The sequence below is a fragment of the Dromiciops gliroides genome, chromosome 4, assembly GCF_019393635.1.
Source record: "Dromiciops gliroides isolate mDroGli1 chromosome 4, mDroGli1.pri, whole genome shotgun sequence".
Classification (NCBI taxonomy): Eukaryota; Metazoa; Chordata; class Mammalia; order Microbiotheria; family Microbiotheriidae; genus Dromiciops; species Dromiciops gliroides.
Genome location: NC_057864.1, coordinates 323,115,547 through 323,132,810, shown reverse-complemented (window position 1 = coordinate 323,132,810; position 17,264 = coordinate 323,115,547). Strand labels below are relative to the sequence as shown.

Genomic DNA, 17,264 nt, shown 5'->3' with positions numbered 1-17,264 from the left:
TAAGAGAGACCTTATATCTGTCATTTAATATAATTCCTTCATTATACAGATAAGGAAACAAAGGTTCAAAGATATCAAGTGATCAGTGTAAGGTTTCATTTTTAAAAAGTCAGTATGGTGTAATGGAAAGAGCATAAAACTTAGAAAAATTGGGTCCAAGCCTCAATGCTTTCATTTATGAACTATATGATCTTGAGCAAAGCACTTAATTTCTCAAAGCCTCAGTTAAATCATCTGTGAAATGTGAGGCAATACCTACCTCATAGGCTTGTTGTTAGGAAACATTTCAGAAACCTTACATTTATAAAGGAACAAGAGCTATTATTTTTAGAAGTTGCAGAGCTAGTATGTGAATCTAGGTATTCTGATTCCAGGCTCTCATAGTTCTTCTACACCACAGGACTACAATCATAGTTTTGAAGCTGGAAGACCTCAAAGGACATCTTTTCCAACTCCCTTATTGTACAAATGGGCAGATCAATCCCCAGGGAATTTGTGTCAAGTAAGAAAATATTAAAATCAGTATTTGAACCTAGGTTCTCTACCTTAAGAGCAACATTCTTTTCCCACTATATCATGTGGCCTCCAAAACCTAAGCCAATGTAAAAGTTAACTGACAATGAAGTTTATGGCTTCATTTGCATCATACTCTTAAAAGATGAGCTCACCATCATGACAGACCTTCCCCCATAGGTCTCATAGATCCTGATTAACATTCATAAACCTACAATCCCAGAGCCCTAATGTTGTTAGCACTGCCAACTCATTACACAGTTCTAAATTTCAGCTGGAAAAAAGTAATTATGAATCATTTTGCAATGTGTTACAGAAATTCTAATGACAACAATGCAACAATCAAATTCATTAGGATATCCAAAGACATTTTACCAATAGGATAATGAAGTAGTAAGGAACATGAAAGGGATGGTATTAGGAAAAACACAACAAGATTTGTTGAAATGTTCTATATCTGTAAGCTTATTAAATTGCTACAATGCAGATGTAAATGACCAGATGTTTCTACTTGCTAAAGCAGTTTCCCATATTTTTAGGGACAGGTGCAAGAACTTATCTCATATGATATTCTTTTCCTCTTAACCCTTTTAAAAAATGCACTTCACTTATTTGTTTTTTAATGTTTTTCTTTAAATGTGTTTCTTTAAACACATGTATGAATATAACTTCAGAAGTGCAATTTATATAGGTCAGCATAGAGTTCTTTTCTGATGAATATAAAGAAAAAACTTGGGGAGAATGAAATGCCTTAAAACCTTCCCCTTCCAGGTGTCTTTTAAAGTTGTTGCTTTTGCAATACCAGGTTAGAGTAATGTGTATGTGTGCATGTGTTGAGAGTAAGGCAGTGGTGTTGAATATCTTATGGTGAACTCTTTTCAAGTAAAGGTGGGAAATTTCATAGGGAAAAAGGATGAAAAACATCTCCATTCCTCTTCTTTAATTAAATCTGGCTTTATTGGGTTCACCTTTTGTAATAAGTCTGCCTTTTATATAAAATTTCATTTTATAGTTTTAATACGTGCAGATATGATTAATTTACATATTTCTGCTTCAGCCCACTGGGACAAAATGCCATCTTTTTAACCAGAAATCCAAAAAAAAAAAAAAAAAGATAGTGTCGATTCCCAAGATATCCTTATCTACTTTCCCAGAGGTCCCCCCCCCTACACAAGAATACTGATAGGATAAGAATACATTTCCAAAATAAGAGATCAAAATAATGCAGCTTACTACGAACTATCCCCCTAATAATTGATGAATCAACACGAATTCTTGATAAATATTCACAAAGAAAATACATTTCCTCAAATGAGTACAATGTCCCAAGAAAGTAAAAACTGATCTATAATAATTGATGCCAAAAGGATGGAACTAAGTGCATTGACAAGCTATATTACTTTTCATGGACAAGAATTAATCTATATGGGCCTTTATTCCTTTATATTAAATACACAATTTCAAAATGAACAAGATACCAGTTATTAGATTTATTCATATTAGTGTGAATCATAATTTTCTTTGAATAGAAATGGATAGGGGCAGCTAGGTGGTGCAGTGGATAGAGCACCAGTCCTGGAGTCAGGAGTACCTGAGTTCAAATCTGGCCTCAGACACTTAACACTTACTAGCTGTGTGACCCTGGGCAAGTCACTTAACCCCAATTGCCTCACTAAAAAAAAAAAAAAAAAAAGAAGAAATGGATAGTAAAATACTGATATTCAAGTTTTTGGATGCTTACTCTAAACTTCCACAACTACATTCATGTTTGAGTAAAGATACGGAACACCAGACAAAAGAATAGATATCACAACACCTGATTTTTCTTGGGCAATTCTCTTTCCTTCTGTAGCTCTTCATAGATGCATGCATGCACCCACTTGTGCTTGCACACAGAATAGGAGGTGTTGGACTAGATGACTAGGTTGTTTCCTATAAGTGCTGATATTCTAGTATTCTGTAATTCTAAGGTTAAATTTACAGTTTCTTAAATTTTCAAAAAAAATTTCTCCAAATATATTGTGTCCAGATATAAAATCTATAGATTCAGAGCCAGAAGTAACCTCAGAGGCCATCTAAGTGCATCCTCCTCATTTTATACATGAGGAAAGCCTGGAGAGACTCAAGGACTTATCCACAATTATACAGACATTCAGTATCAGAGGCTGGATTTGAACCCTGGTTGCAGAGCCACTTTTCTTTCTACTGTACCATATTAGTATCAGGGTATAGAGATGGCTCTCAGAGTAACAGCAGCAGTAGCAACAATAACAACTCATTTATAGGGCGCTTTAGGGTTTACAAAGTGTTTTCACATAAAGGATCTCTTCTGAACAATCAGGTTGCTATGGATTCTTAATTTCATTCTCCCTTTCCCTATCTAGATTTGTTCCTAACTTTGTTCATACTGTTTCCCTCCCCAGGGAATAATCTGTTTTCTACCCAGGGGTCTAGCTCTTAGACTTTATTTAAAGACTCAGTCCAAATCCTACCTGCCCTCTCATTATTCCAGTTCTCAATAGTCCTTTATGAATTTAAATCTCTATAAAACTTCTAACTGACCTGTACAATCTGCCATTTGATTACATACTTCTCTAGTTGCTTTATATATACATATTTTAGCTCCCTAAGTGATTGTAAATGGTCTGAACATGCAAAGCATATCTTTATTTGTACATTGCCATGGTGCTGACCTAGCACAACTAATTAATGTGTAGTATAAAAATAATAGTTCAGATATTTTGTGTTTAGATATTATGTTAGATTAAAACCACTTCACACCTGCAGAGATGTTTGGATATTTAGTGACAATTCATTTTGGACAAGCTGCAGTAATGGTTACCAAGTACTGATTGGTAAAGCTATTAAGCAGAAGGATTAGCTTTATTCTGCTTGACCCTAGAAGATAAAACAAGGAATGATAGGAGAGATTTAGGTTTGATGGAAGAAAATACTTCCTAATAATTAGAAGATTCCCAAAGAGAAATGGTTGCCTCAGGATGTGTTTAGTTCTGCTATAACACTTGTTTTAAAAACTGTGTTCTAACACAACTGATATATTAGGGAACAATTTAAACATAATGTAAAATTCATGTTTGTTTATGCATGATTTCCTCAGATAGAAATGCCAGGTGAATGCAGAAAACTGTACCTAACAGAACCAGCCTGGGCAGGAATACACAAAATGCACACACCTCAAACATCTACTAGCTGCCTCAGTTCAGTTATCCTACAAGGTTCTTTTTTGCTGGTTCTTTTCACATTTATGACCTCTCTATATAATTTTTTTAAAAATCAACATTCCCAAACATGTCTAAGGTATCCTGGTCAAAACTCATTTATGGTAGGCACTTTATGGTTGCAACGTGTTTTCATCTAAATGATCTCTGTTGAACAGGTCCCAATTGTTACACTTAATTCCTTCCTCCCTTCCCTTGTGCTAGATACGTTCTGGATTTTGTTCATTCTGTTTCCCTCTTCTGAAATATTCTACTTTTTATCTATAGGTCTAGTTCTTATACTTTATTCAAGACTCATTTCAAATCCTATGCCTTAATACCATTTATCCCAGAAGCCATGATTTTATATAGTGTAGTGATTTTTAGAAACTTATGTTGAGGTATAGGATAATTAACTATAGTGGATTCCCCTCATTGGAGGTCTTAAGAAATGGCTGAATCACTACTTGCTAGATATTTTATAGAAGTGATTCTTATTTAGGTATATTTTGAACTAGATGGCCTCTGACCATCCTTCAACTCTGGTTGTGGTGATTTTGTTACCCTGGAATCACCAATGACTTGTACCTTTTAATGAAACTGATCATTTTTATTTTTAGTAAAATATGGATTTGTGGTGGGACAGACATGAACCTGTGAGTTAGAATAATTAAATAATTTTGATCTGGTTACTGATTAGCTGTGTGACTTAGGTCAAATTATTTCATTTCTCTGGGTCTCAGAAGCCTCCTCTATCAAAGAATACTAGATAGGAAGTAATTCTTCTAGCTCTAAAATTCTATGATCTTATTTTCCATTCCTGAAAAGGAAATATAGCTAATGTTTATAGAACTAGTACAGTAGAGTATAAAACTTGAGGAATTGTGAAGCTCAATTGCCTTTCTTCCTTCTTTCCTCCTTTTCCTTTTCCTTTCCTTCTTCCCTTCCCTTCCTTCTTCCCTTCCTTCTTAGTGCTTCTTAATCTGTAGCTTAGATGAATAACCTGCTTGTTTGTTGTTAGTTGTCAGATCACAGCCTGAAACATACTGTGACTGTCCGGTTTCTTGCTTTTAACAGAGTTTCTTTTCTAGCTTGTCCCGACTTTTGGCAGAGGAGTCTGAACACTGATACAAACCCACATTATTAAGACTGCCGTATGCAAATAAGAGGGCAAAGGGTCCTAGAGGTCAAGTGGATAATCAGCTGAACATGAGTAAGCAATGTAGTGCTGATTTCAAAAGGAGACTTCTGCAAAAGACTCATTGTACTCTGGCCTCTACACAATCAGTCTGCTGAGAATCACTTTGGCAGCATAGGCTCGTGGAGGTAGAAAGAATGGTAATGTCTCAACAACAGAATCCATTTCTCCAGAAGAAACATTTTAGGAAAACGTTTCATTCGAATCATGTATTGCATGCTAGTCTTTGGAAGGAAGGTTTCTGAACTACCATATTGCTTTGGTTAAAAGTTTCAAATGTTCTTGAGCTGCCTGATTTCTAGGTTCAGATTTGGGATGAATCTCATTATGATGAGGTAGACCATTGAAGGCATTGCCCAAACCTTAAATACAACCGAGAAGTAATTAAGTCCAGGATTTGGGATTCGGCTTCATGGTTAGCAGATGCACAAGTTACAACTTCCATACATTATTGGACACCATTTTGAGCAGCTTTTCAGGCTGATTAGCATCTCACTCTATTTGTCATGCCTCATGAACATGAGTTTAGAACACTGCTCATTCTTCTTTTTTTCCTATGTGGATAATGACCACATGGTCAGTGGTTGGGGAAAATTATTAGATCCCTCAATCCCCTCCACCCATTCAATAGTTGGGAGTTACATATCAAGCCTAAGGCTGTCAGCTATCTGGAAAGGCAACAGACACTGAAAGAAGATGGGATTTTATCAAGAAAGAAGTGGAATCATTCCACAATGGGGCAGAATGTTTCAAATATATCAAAGGAGATGGTTTGGGAAACCCACCAAAGTTGATCACCCTATGGAAACAGAAAGTTAGGCACCTCCTCAGCTTTCATGTCTCATGGTTCAATGGTCACTTTGTAGCTGTTCCATTTAGCAGGATTTCATGATGGGCATTTGAACTAGAAGACATGAAACTAGAGGCACTCTAGATAGGTTCTTAGATCTCTAGCTCAGAAGTTATCTTTTCCAAATCTCTCATTTAAAAGATGAGGAAAGTGAGGTCCAGGGAATTTTTGTGAGTTATCCAAATTTACAAAAGAAATGTCAGAGATGGGATTTGAACCCGGGTCCTCTGACTCCACAGTGGGTATTCTTCAATTAGATCATGTGGTCAAATCACTATTCCCACTCAGACAAATGAGCAAACTATTCTGTGGCTTAGTGTTCATAGGTTTCCTTTCCCTCTATTTTGCTAGTGTTTTCCCCTCTAGCATCTAACAGTGCTTTTTATGTAGCAGATATTTAACAGATATTTGTTGAATTAAATAAAAATAATAGTGGTCTCCTACTCTACTTTACATACAAAGCATGGATTTGAAAGTAAATGAAATATCTATTAAAGTTAAGATTTAATTTGGAAAAGAAAATCAGTGGTCTAGTATTCTTTCCATTAAAGAATAACTCTTAGAAAACATACAGGTTTGGTTCTGGTTCAAACTGGTTCCTTGGGCATTGCCTTGAAAACAACAACACTGCCACCAACAAAATCCTTATTTGAGTCATGATCCAATAAAATACTAATAAGAATAATAAAAATAATAATAGCATTTGAGTTTGCTTCAGAAAATTAGTACAGGTAACATTTTGTTCACAGATCATAGTTCAAATCCCTCCTATAAACATTACATTTTCCTATATATCATACCATAAACTTTTACCAATGGCAATATTGAGTTTCTTGCCATTTATCAAGTTCTAAATTGAATTCTCTTGCATCACAATCTCTATTTGACCTGTGGTACACGTTTGAAACTACTTCTATTTAATTCCCATGAAACTCAGTATTCTTACTTGATTTTTTGAGAACTCTGTTTTCTTTCATGATTTCATATTACCTTCTAGTACTCAACTGATAACCCCAAAAAAGTGAGTATAAAGACTTCTTTAGAACTTCTCATATACTTGGATTTTTAGCTTTTATCCTATATTTTTGCCCGTTATTTAAAAATAATCCTATCTGTGATCGTCATGAAGTGTTTCAAAACCAATCCAAAATGTAGAAATTTTCAAAACTCATTTCATAGGAATAGAAAATGAATTTACTTTTAGAATTGGTATTTTAATTTCATTAAGGCAGAATTATGTATTTTATAATTATCCCAGAAATAAATTGCCTTTGCTCAGTGTCTAATGAAGATATTACTTACTCAGAATTATTCTAAATGTATTCAGTTTGGTAGGAAAGTCATCTCGTCATTCATCGTTCCCTTAGGTACTACTCACCACTTTTCTATTCATTTAAAACATTTCCACACACTCCTAAAAATGAACATTAGTGTCTGAGGTCAGATTTGAACTCAGGAAGATGAGTCTTCCTGACACTAGGTCTGGTACTCTATCCACTGTGCAGTGTAGCTGCCCCTTTTTACTCATACTATAGCACTATTCTTTGCTGTAAGGAATTGCAGCACACAGAACATTTAAACTAGCAAACAAGATTCACAGAAATCCTGGGAAACTAGCTCCTATGTGCAGCTCCGTACAATCCCAACAGCATGACATGCCCTTTGAAAACTACTGCTCTCCATCTTTGATTCGATGGCAGAAGTCTTGTAATTAACAGTGATGTGCATGTATAATACACACACATGAATGTATATTGTATATACATATATGTGTATATATTCACATGTATGTATAAATGATGTATGTGTATATGTGTGTGTGCATGAATAAAACATTTTAGTGGAGCCAAAGAGTCAAGGTTTTACAGATAATTACTGCCATACAAATGTATACTCCGGTTTGTGGACTCCTATAAACATTTCTGAGTGAAAAACACTTGCTTTTCAGAATTGGAATTAAATTTTAAAACAGTTGAATTAACTAGAATATTTTATGTTTATTTCAGGTCCCCTCAATTAGACGTCTTATGTTGAATGATTCACCATGGATTGGAGATGAACTTGGGCTCTCAAAATGCTATATAAGAAGAAGAAAAAGCTCTGAAAAAATTCTGTTGACCTGAAGGGTTTTAAAGCATATGTCCACAATGGACTATGGGTGTATTTTCCAAAACTCTCAAAAATCAGAAAAAAAAATTACTGCTATAGAAGGTTGGTCACAGTGAGGATGAAATAACCTGCACCAAACACATCCTAGTAATGTGCCTAAAGATTGTGCTCTAGGTTGGGAATACCAAACTGGTACAATTATGGGGTCCTTGAAGTACTGAATGCTATGAATAGCAATGTCATCTTTTTCATAGCTGGATTGGGTATCTGGTTTTTGTAGCAAAAATGACTAAGGGGTCCATATACATAATTGTGACATAGTTTTACATTTTGGACCAATCAAAATTCAACTTAACTTAATTCAGCAAATATTTACTAAGCACCTTTGAGCAAGGTAAAATAAAATATTAAAAACTTGTACTTTTGTTAATTATAAAATAAATGTTTAGAGGATAAAACCTCCTGCTTTGCTGAACTCTTTGGGAACACAAGCAAAATCGGGGGAAATATTTACCCCTATGGCATGTAAGGATGAGTGTGCACATGCTCATTGTGTGTATGTGTGTGTGTATTGTTTCTTTGGTGGAAGGGAAAAAGAATGAAATTTTTTTGGTTTTTTTTTTGTTTTTTTAGTGAGGCAATTGGGGTTAAGTGACTTGCCCAGGGTCACACAGCTAGTAAGTGTCAAGTGTCTGAGGCCGGATTTGAACTCAGGTACTCCTGAGTCCAGGGCCGGTGCTCTATCCACTGCTCCATCTAGCTGCCCAAGAATGAAATTTTTAAAAAAGGTTCTGGTCCTAATCCATCTATCCAAATCACTCACAAAAATTATTGTAGTATTATAGCTGGAAACTATTTTAGAATTCATTTAGTTCAAGGTCCTTATTTTATAGGAAACTGAGAGAAATTAAGACTTGGCCAAGCCTACCCAAAAGATTAGTGAACAAGCAAGCCAGTATTAGCACACTGGCTTCCTGATGCACAATCTAGTGCTCTTTCTATCACACTGTGCTGTTCCTTGATTGACCTCAAGAAGTTCTAAATACCTTTTGAGAGGGAACTTCGTGTTCTTCTGCTCAAAAACACTAACCCTTCTAATCCAATTGCTTAGTAAGGGATTCTTCTTGGAGAAGTTTAGCAAAAATCTAACCTTTCCAGTTTTGAGTAACGTTAAATGACAACGAATACGTGGAAATGTCCATTGATGAATGAATGAATGAATGTACAAGTTCAAGGAAATTTTTTTTCTAATTACATATGCTACTCTTACCTCTTAAGTATATTAAGACAGCAAAACTGTATTAAAAATTTGGAGGAGTGGGGCAGCTAGGTGGCGCAGTGGATAGAGCACAGCCTTGGATTCAAGAGACCCGAGTTCAATTTGGCCTCAGAGACTTTGACACTTACTAGCTGTGTGACCCTGAGCAAAGTCACTTAACCCCCACTGCCCCGGCCAAAAAAAAAAAACAGAGGATTCACACCCGCCACCCGCCCTTAAACTAGAATTGCCATTATGGATGGACATTTATATATTCTTAGTAAAGGAAGCATTTAAGCAAAAAGTAAAAAGGGTCACTAGAAAAACTTAAAGCATAATCTGTGATATGTAGCCACTACGTTGAATTTTTACATTAAGGAATCAGTAATAAAGTTTCATCTGCATTGGTCAAATGACAGTCATTATTTGATGAAACAACTAATATGGAAAATGGGGGAAAAAGACTTTAAATTTAAATCAACTTGATCTTCTCTACATTTAGTCTGTAGATGTTGAACTGAAGAGTGCTCAGCACTGTGGGTCTGACAAAAGGAGGAGACTGTCCACTACTTTTTGGTAGTGACTGCTGACAATAGGTACTTGAATTCACATTGTATCCTTGCCTATTAGTGGCATAGTTATGTGTCATTTCCTTCTAGCATGTTGGTTATTCTCTTGAGTATGTTCACAGATATACTGAATGAATTACACAGCATTCATTAAGTGTTTATTATGTGCAAAGCACAATTCCCGTTGGTTTGAGAGAAAAGGACCTTGCAAAACTTAAAATGCCATACAAATGTGAGATGGGGGAAATGTATTATTTTATTATATTTTTATTATTATTTTAAAATGATATGATTTAATTATTCTTTCATTGTCAATTTCCTATTAAAAAACTGGCATTCTCACCACTGTCTTTGCTTCCTTAACACCAAATAACATCATCTCAACTCTTTACAATGTGGTTTTCTACTCAACCACTCTACTAAAATTGTATTATAAGAGGTAATTAATAATCTCTGAACTCAAATCAATTGGCTTTTTATTAGTTCTCATTATCCTTGACTCCTCTGAATTTTCTGAAACTGTCGACTAACCTTTCCTTCTAGATATTTTCTCCTCTTTGACTTTCATGACAATGTTCTCACTTGGTTCTTCTGACTGTCTGACAGACAGTTCTTCTATTGTCTTTGCTCTAGTTGATTATCTCCTACCTCCTAACCTATTCTCCTGTGTGTTATCTCCCAGGGTGTGTTGTGGGACCTCTTTTTCTCTCTCTACATTCTCCATTGGTTATCTTATCAGCTCTCATGGTTCATGATCATCTCTTTCCAAATGAGATGTGTGTGTATATATATTGAAAATATGTTTACTGAACTTTAGTACCACAGTACAGTTACCCGATTGACATCTCCATTGGAATATCTTACTAATCCCTCAAACTCAACATGTCCAAAATGGAAATGGTCATCTTGCCTTCTACAAATGAGTTCTAATGAGAGTAGGACAATCCTGCCTTAGACTCATCCATGGACTTTTCCCTTTTCCCACTTTCCACATCCAATCAGCTATCAAGTCCTATGGATTATACCCCCCATAATATTCTTGATCTGTCCCTTTTCCTTTACTCACATGTCCACTTGCTTGGTTCAGGCTCTTATTTTATTTTTCCAGGACTATTTAATAGACTCCTAAATAGTTTTTCCTGCTACCAGTCTCCTACCTATACTTGTCAGTTTACCATGAAGTTACTGAAATAATTTTCTTAAAGAAGAGGTCTGAACATTCTATGCCTCTTCTTAGAAAAAAGTCTTCTTAGTTCTTTATTGCCTTTAGGATAAAATGCAAACTCTTCAACTTGACTTTTAAATCCTTCCACATTCAGGTCCCCACCTACCTGTTCCAGGCTTCATTTGTATTATTTTCTTTCACATACACTACCATATAGGAGAGAGCTCTGTGTTCTCCAATCTTAAATTCCATCTCTAGACATTTGCATGGTCATCCTTCATCCTGGAGATGCACATACTCTTCCAATCTGAATTTTTACTTTCTTCAAAGCTTAGGTCAGGTGCCTACATCCTATATTTAGCCTTTCTAACAGTGTCCGTCCTCCCTCCCTTCCTCCCCCCCCCATCAAATTTTATTTTATTTTTTAAAGTAATAAACTTTTTTATTTATAGTTTTGAGTTCCAATTTTATCCTTCCTTCCCTCCCTCCCTCTCCCTGAGCTGGTAAGCAATCAGATATGGGTTATACATGTGGATGTATGTAAGACATTACCATAAGTCTCTTTAAGATCAGGGACTGTTTTATCTTGGCCTTTTTATCCTCAGTACTTTAAGTAAATGACTTGGCCAAGCTCATTAGTGGTAGAGTCCTAGACTAGAACTTGTGCCAAGTGCTTTGGCTCAACACTTGTCTTTTTCCAAGATCAACACCTAGTGATGACCTAAAAGAGTCACCCTAGTGGCCTTGGGAATAGTTATTACCTTTTCTTTGTAGGGGGAAACTTCTGGAGAGGTTTTGCTGCTCTCCAAAAGACTGAAAAGAAAACATAAATTATAAGTTATCCATGTGATCCATCTTGTGAAAATAGTAACCACAGAAGATACTATGATTATAGAGAAAAATAAACTTTGAAGATGTTAAACTCTAATCAGTATGTTAAATCACCAGTTCAAAAGAAGTAGATGAAACCATGTCACCCCTGACAGAGAGGTGACCTCAAAATCCAAGAAGAGGACGAGTGTTTTAAGCATGGTTAATATGGAAATTTGTTTGGCTGAGCTATAAGGATATGTACGGAAGCATTTTGGTTTTCTTTATTTTGTTTTAGTTGTTAGTGGAAGAACAGATTGACAGGAGAAATATACTTGTTACTGGAAAAAAAAAAGGATTATTCTGAAAGATGCACGGTGCATGCACATAGTAGATTGGTTAATATGAAGTATACGTTAAATAAAATTAATTGCTATGTCCAGAGCCTATGTTGTACTAAGTTGTACTCTGTGTGAGACTTGTAATCAAGCTCTTTCAGGCTTTAACATAATCCAGTAACCAGGGCTCTGAGAACTAGATTATAGGAAAAGAGTTTCAGTGAAGTTAAAAAGTTAGGAAAATATTATTCTAACTCGTGTTCTCCATAGATATGGCCAAGTAATGTCAGTTGTCTATCAATAAAGTTATTTCTATTAGCATATATCTGGCCCTTTTGGGAGATTCTTGACTTTAGTCTCATTATCTGGACTAGCTATACATGATTTCCTATCTTGGTTCCCATTCCCCCTTTTTGTCCATAGATTTCATCAGGTATAGTCTAGTTTCAGCCCTCTAGGGACAACTATCTTTGCCCTGAGGTATGTTAAATGGGGGTAGGGAAGGAGTTAAAGGACTATAACTAATAACCAGGTCTGTCCAGTTCTCCATTATTTCTGATTCATGCCTGCCTGTCACTTCCTAAAATATTGGTCCTCATGATTCCAATTTGTTGAACTTTATTGACGCTTGACATTTTGATTATATCCTTAAATGATGGGATTTTGCTTTGTTTAATAACAATAATGACATTTTACATTTACATACAGAGGAAAGAGGCAATGACTTGGTGAGCTGGAAGCCCGGGGTTTTCAGTCTAAGCTCTGACACTTAATAGCCCTATGACTATGGACAGGTCACCATCTACCAGTCTTCAGTTTCCTTACTGGGTAAGATGAAAGAATTCCTTATTGAGCCTAGGATAATCTGTAGGAATTTCTTTCATTTATAAATCACTGTAGTTGATTGAGTAGGGGAATCACATGGACAAATTTGTGTTTAAGGAAGATTATTTGGAAGCAGTGAGTAGATGGATTAAAGTGGTGAGACATCTGAGGCAGAGAGAACAATCAGAGAGGGTGTTGCAATAATGAAAATATGAGGTAGGCCTAAACTAAAGGTGGTAGCTGTATAAGTTGAAAGAAGGGCTCAGATGTGAGAGACTAGATGAGACGTTCTGAAGAATTGGAAAGTTATGGGACATGTGAGATGAGGGATAACGAGGAGTTAAGGACAATACTAAGATTATGAAATTGTGAGACTGGAAGGATGTTGATGCCTTTGACAGAACTAGGGGAGTTTGGAAGAGGAGAGTTTGGTGAGAAAGGTAATGAGTTCAATTTTTATCAAGCTGAGTTTAGAACATTTCTGAGTTATCCAGTCTGAAATATCCAACAGGAAAATGGTTATGCAAGTCCAAAAAAGGAGAGAAACTGGGATTACACGTAGAGATATGTGAGTCACCTTCAGAGATAATAGTTAAACCCATCAAAGATTAGCAGAGAAGAAAAAGTTTAGAGGGAAAAAAGAGGACCTAGGACAGCACCTTGGGGAACACTCATGGTTAGGGGCTATGATATGGATGATAAGCTAGCAAAGAAGACTGAAAAAGAAGGGTCAGATATGTAGGAGAATTATGAGGAAGTACTGTGATGAAATCCCAGAGAGGAGTATCCAGAGGAGGAGGACTGTCAACACTCTCAAATGAAGGACATAGGTCAGGAAAGATGATGCCTAAGAAAAGACCAGATATGGCAATTCCAGTTCAGTTTCAGTAATTTTACTTAAATAATGAGGTCAGAGAGCAGATTGCAAAGGATTGAAGAGAAGTGGAGGCAGGCAGTGAGTACAAGAAAACAAGCTTTTAAAAGGATATTTTGAGGAGAGATTCTGAGCAATAGCTTAAGGGCACAATCCATCAAGTTAAGGTGTCCACCTCCCTTTCCAAAGGCAATTTCACAAAATAACCTCAGTTGTTTCTACTCTAGACTATAAAGAGAAAACAATATGAGCTGGGTTTCTATCCATGAACCAGTTGATTCATTTTCTCTGGGCTTCAATTTCCCAATCTTCAAAATAAAAGGAATTGGACCAAATGATCTCTAAGATCCTTTCCCACCTTCAAGATCTAGGTTTCTATGCTCTTTTGTGCTGAAATAATAGCTAACACATCTATAATGCTTACTATTTGCCAATATTTATAAATTAATGCATTCTTTTCCAAAGAGCATGTTTCTAGTAACAAATGCCTGGAATGATACTGTCCATGATAGTGAATAAAAGGGAGAGAGGAAAAGGAGAACAGAGGGAAGGAAGGAGGGAAAGAAAGAAGGATGAAAAGAAGGAAAGGAGGGGCAGCTAGGTGGCGCAGTGGATAGAGCACTGGCCCTGGAGTCAGGAGTACCTGAGTTCAAATCTGGCCTCAGACACTTAACACTAGCTGTGTGACCCTGGGCAAGTCACTTAACCCCAATTGCCTCACTAAAAAAAAGAAAAAAGAAAAAAAAAAGAAAAGAAGGAAAGGAAATAAGGAAAGAAAGAAAGAGAGAAGGAAAATGATCTGTTTTTAGAAACCCCTAAACAGAAAACAGTGACAAAAATAAAGAACACAAGATAATGCTCAATGTGATGCAACTGGTCACTTCACTGACCAAAAGGAAAGCAGCACTTTTATTAATTGGAGCCGACTACAAAAGTTTGTTGGAGATGAAGATAAGAGGGCTAGCTACTAGACGTAGAGGGTTATACAAACCAGTACAGTTTAGGGTAGTCTTGTTTTTGGTGTTGTTGGTGTGATGAGGGGCAGGGAATATCATTCACTACAATATGGCAGGGGCAGCTAGGTGGCGCAGTGGATAAAACACCAGCCCTGGATTCAGGAATACCTGAGTTCAAATCCAGCCTCAGACACTTGACACTTACTAGCTGTGTGACCCTGGGCAAGTTACTTAACCACCATTGACCCACAAAAAAACAAACAAAAAGTAAACAAAACCCCAAAAGACAACAATATAATATGGCAAAAAATGAAGTAATATGGTACTACAATATACTTGCTTGCTCATTAGTGAAGATACACATGGAAGAACAGAATCTGTTATAACATAGAAACAATCTTACCATAAAGACTTTAAATTTTCTTTAGAGAAATATCTTAGGGTACCTTTTCCTTTGGCCCAAAATCTAACTAAAAGGCCAATTTTAAGAGCAAATACAATTGCATATGTGTTGTGTGATACATGACTTTGATATGTCAAATAGGTACAACTTTGGAAGGCTAGGTATAATTGGTAAAATTCAGTAAATCATAATGTTGAACAAACAGTTTTGTGGCTTTTTCAAAGAGCTAATTTCTGAACATAGTCTATTCTCTGAAGAGTTTTTACCATTTTGATAAAATTGGTCTGAAAAAAATCTATCTAAATTTTGTCCCAACAGGATCTAGTGAATCAAGTACTCCAATTTTAAGTGAAATTAAAATAACATGACTGTTCTTGCATGTATTCATCTTACAGATTCACAGATAATTAAGCATTAGGTGATTCAAATATCTTATCATTTTAGCATATTCAAAAGCCCCATATATTTACCAGGGCACAAGCTAGTATATGAGTGGACAAAATCATTCTTCTTGTTGACTGGTACTAACATCTTTTGTACTTTCAGTTAAAGATAATTTTAGATTTATAGGCATGCCAAAGAACAGCAAAACTATTATATCACTATATAGTAGTTTTTTAAAGCTTACCCTGAGAAAACAAGCTTAATATTAGGTAACATTTCTTTTTAACTACTTTACTGCCTGCCTTACATATTTTATTTATTTAGATTGGGGGGGGGCAATGAGGGTTAAGTGACTTGCCCAGGGTCACACAGCTAGTAAGTGTCAAGTATCTGAGGCTGGATTTGAACTCAGGTCTTCCTGAATCCAGGGCCAGTGCTTTATCCACTGCGCCACCTAGCTGCCCCCATCTGCCTTACATATTATTACTTCATGGATTAAATCTAAGGACTAGGTACAATTCAGAATATGAAATGTTATTACCAAAGAGATTTGATGAGAAAGTTCATCTATTATGCAGACAGAATACAGGGTTTTCCCTCTTATTATGGCACTGAAAATAGAATTACAAGGCTGGTTATACCCAGCATTCTTTTAGAACCAAGACCTTGGAGAATGTTGTAGTCTGGTGTCATAACTGAAGAAGTGTCACCTTTTTCTTCTTATGCATATGCTTTAAAGTATGGCTTCTCCCAAGAATCCCTACACAGAACCTTGAAATAGGGAGGGACATTCTTTAACATGCAATTAACAAAAAATAAAGCAAGATAGGAAAGTGGGTTCAAGCTGACTTTGAAATCCCCGTGATTTATTGGGGTAGGGATGTAGAAATAATAGATGAGGTTTGTAAAAATGTCAACAAGTTAAAGACACCCATAGAAACAGTGAAGAAGATTTTTCTGGTGGATGTGAAAACCAATTGGGAGAAGGTGGCTTCAATTTTTATTTTAAAAACTCATTTTGCAAAGAGGGAGTTGTATTATACTGATCAAGAGATCGAGATTTTACTTCTGTCATACCACCTTTATTTAAAAAAAATAGAGACATGAATCAAAGTCAAGCTAGGTGGTGCAGTGGATAGAGTGTGGATTCTGAAGTTAGGAAGGCTCATCTTCTTGAGTTCACATCTGGATTCAGATACTTACTAGTTGTGTGACCCTGCACAAGTCATTTAATCCTGTTTGCCTCAGTTCTGCATTTATAAAATGGGCTGATGAAGAAAATGACAAACAACTCCAGTAGCTTTGCTAAGAAAAGCCCAAATGGGGTCAAGAAGAGTAGAACACAACTGAAATGACTGAACAGCAACAATAAGGATTTAAATACATCCATGATTTTCTGGGTATTTTCTGTGGTAAGCATTCCCTGTCTCTCCATATCTATAGAATGGCATAATAATTGGCAATCACAGTAATAAGCCTGATTTACCAAGAAAAGGTTAAATTATGTCAGCTTTTTAAGATTAAAGAGAAACAGAAAATAGTATTGATGAAGCGTTTAAAAATACACAGGACACAGTAGAAGTAAATTTGGATGGGAATATGGACAAGTAGATTGACTATTTTGTAATTTTTGTCTTAAACTTAATATATACTTTAGAAACATACTATGAGAGGTTGTAATTTCATATAATCTCATATTTTTTGTATAACCAAATGCTCATTTCTGTTGATTTTTAAGTTCTTAAACCAAAAAGAAAGAAAGAAAAAAGCACATAGATAAAGATGCAATATATT

General features: G+C 35.8%; 1 protein-coding gene across 1 annotated transcript in view; it reads right to left on the bottom strand.

Moving 5' to 3' along the window:
* The window catches only part of FUT9 (fucosyltransferase 9), a 133,301-nt gene that overhangs the window by 36,055 nt on the left and 79,982 nt on the right, over nucleotides 1-17,264 (bottom strand). The window contains 1 exon segment of the mRNA XM_044002155.1: nucleotides 11,642-11,693. Within this exon segment, the coding sequence (XP_043858090.1) occupies nucleotides 11,642-11,693 (52 nt within the window).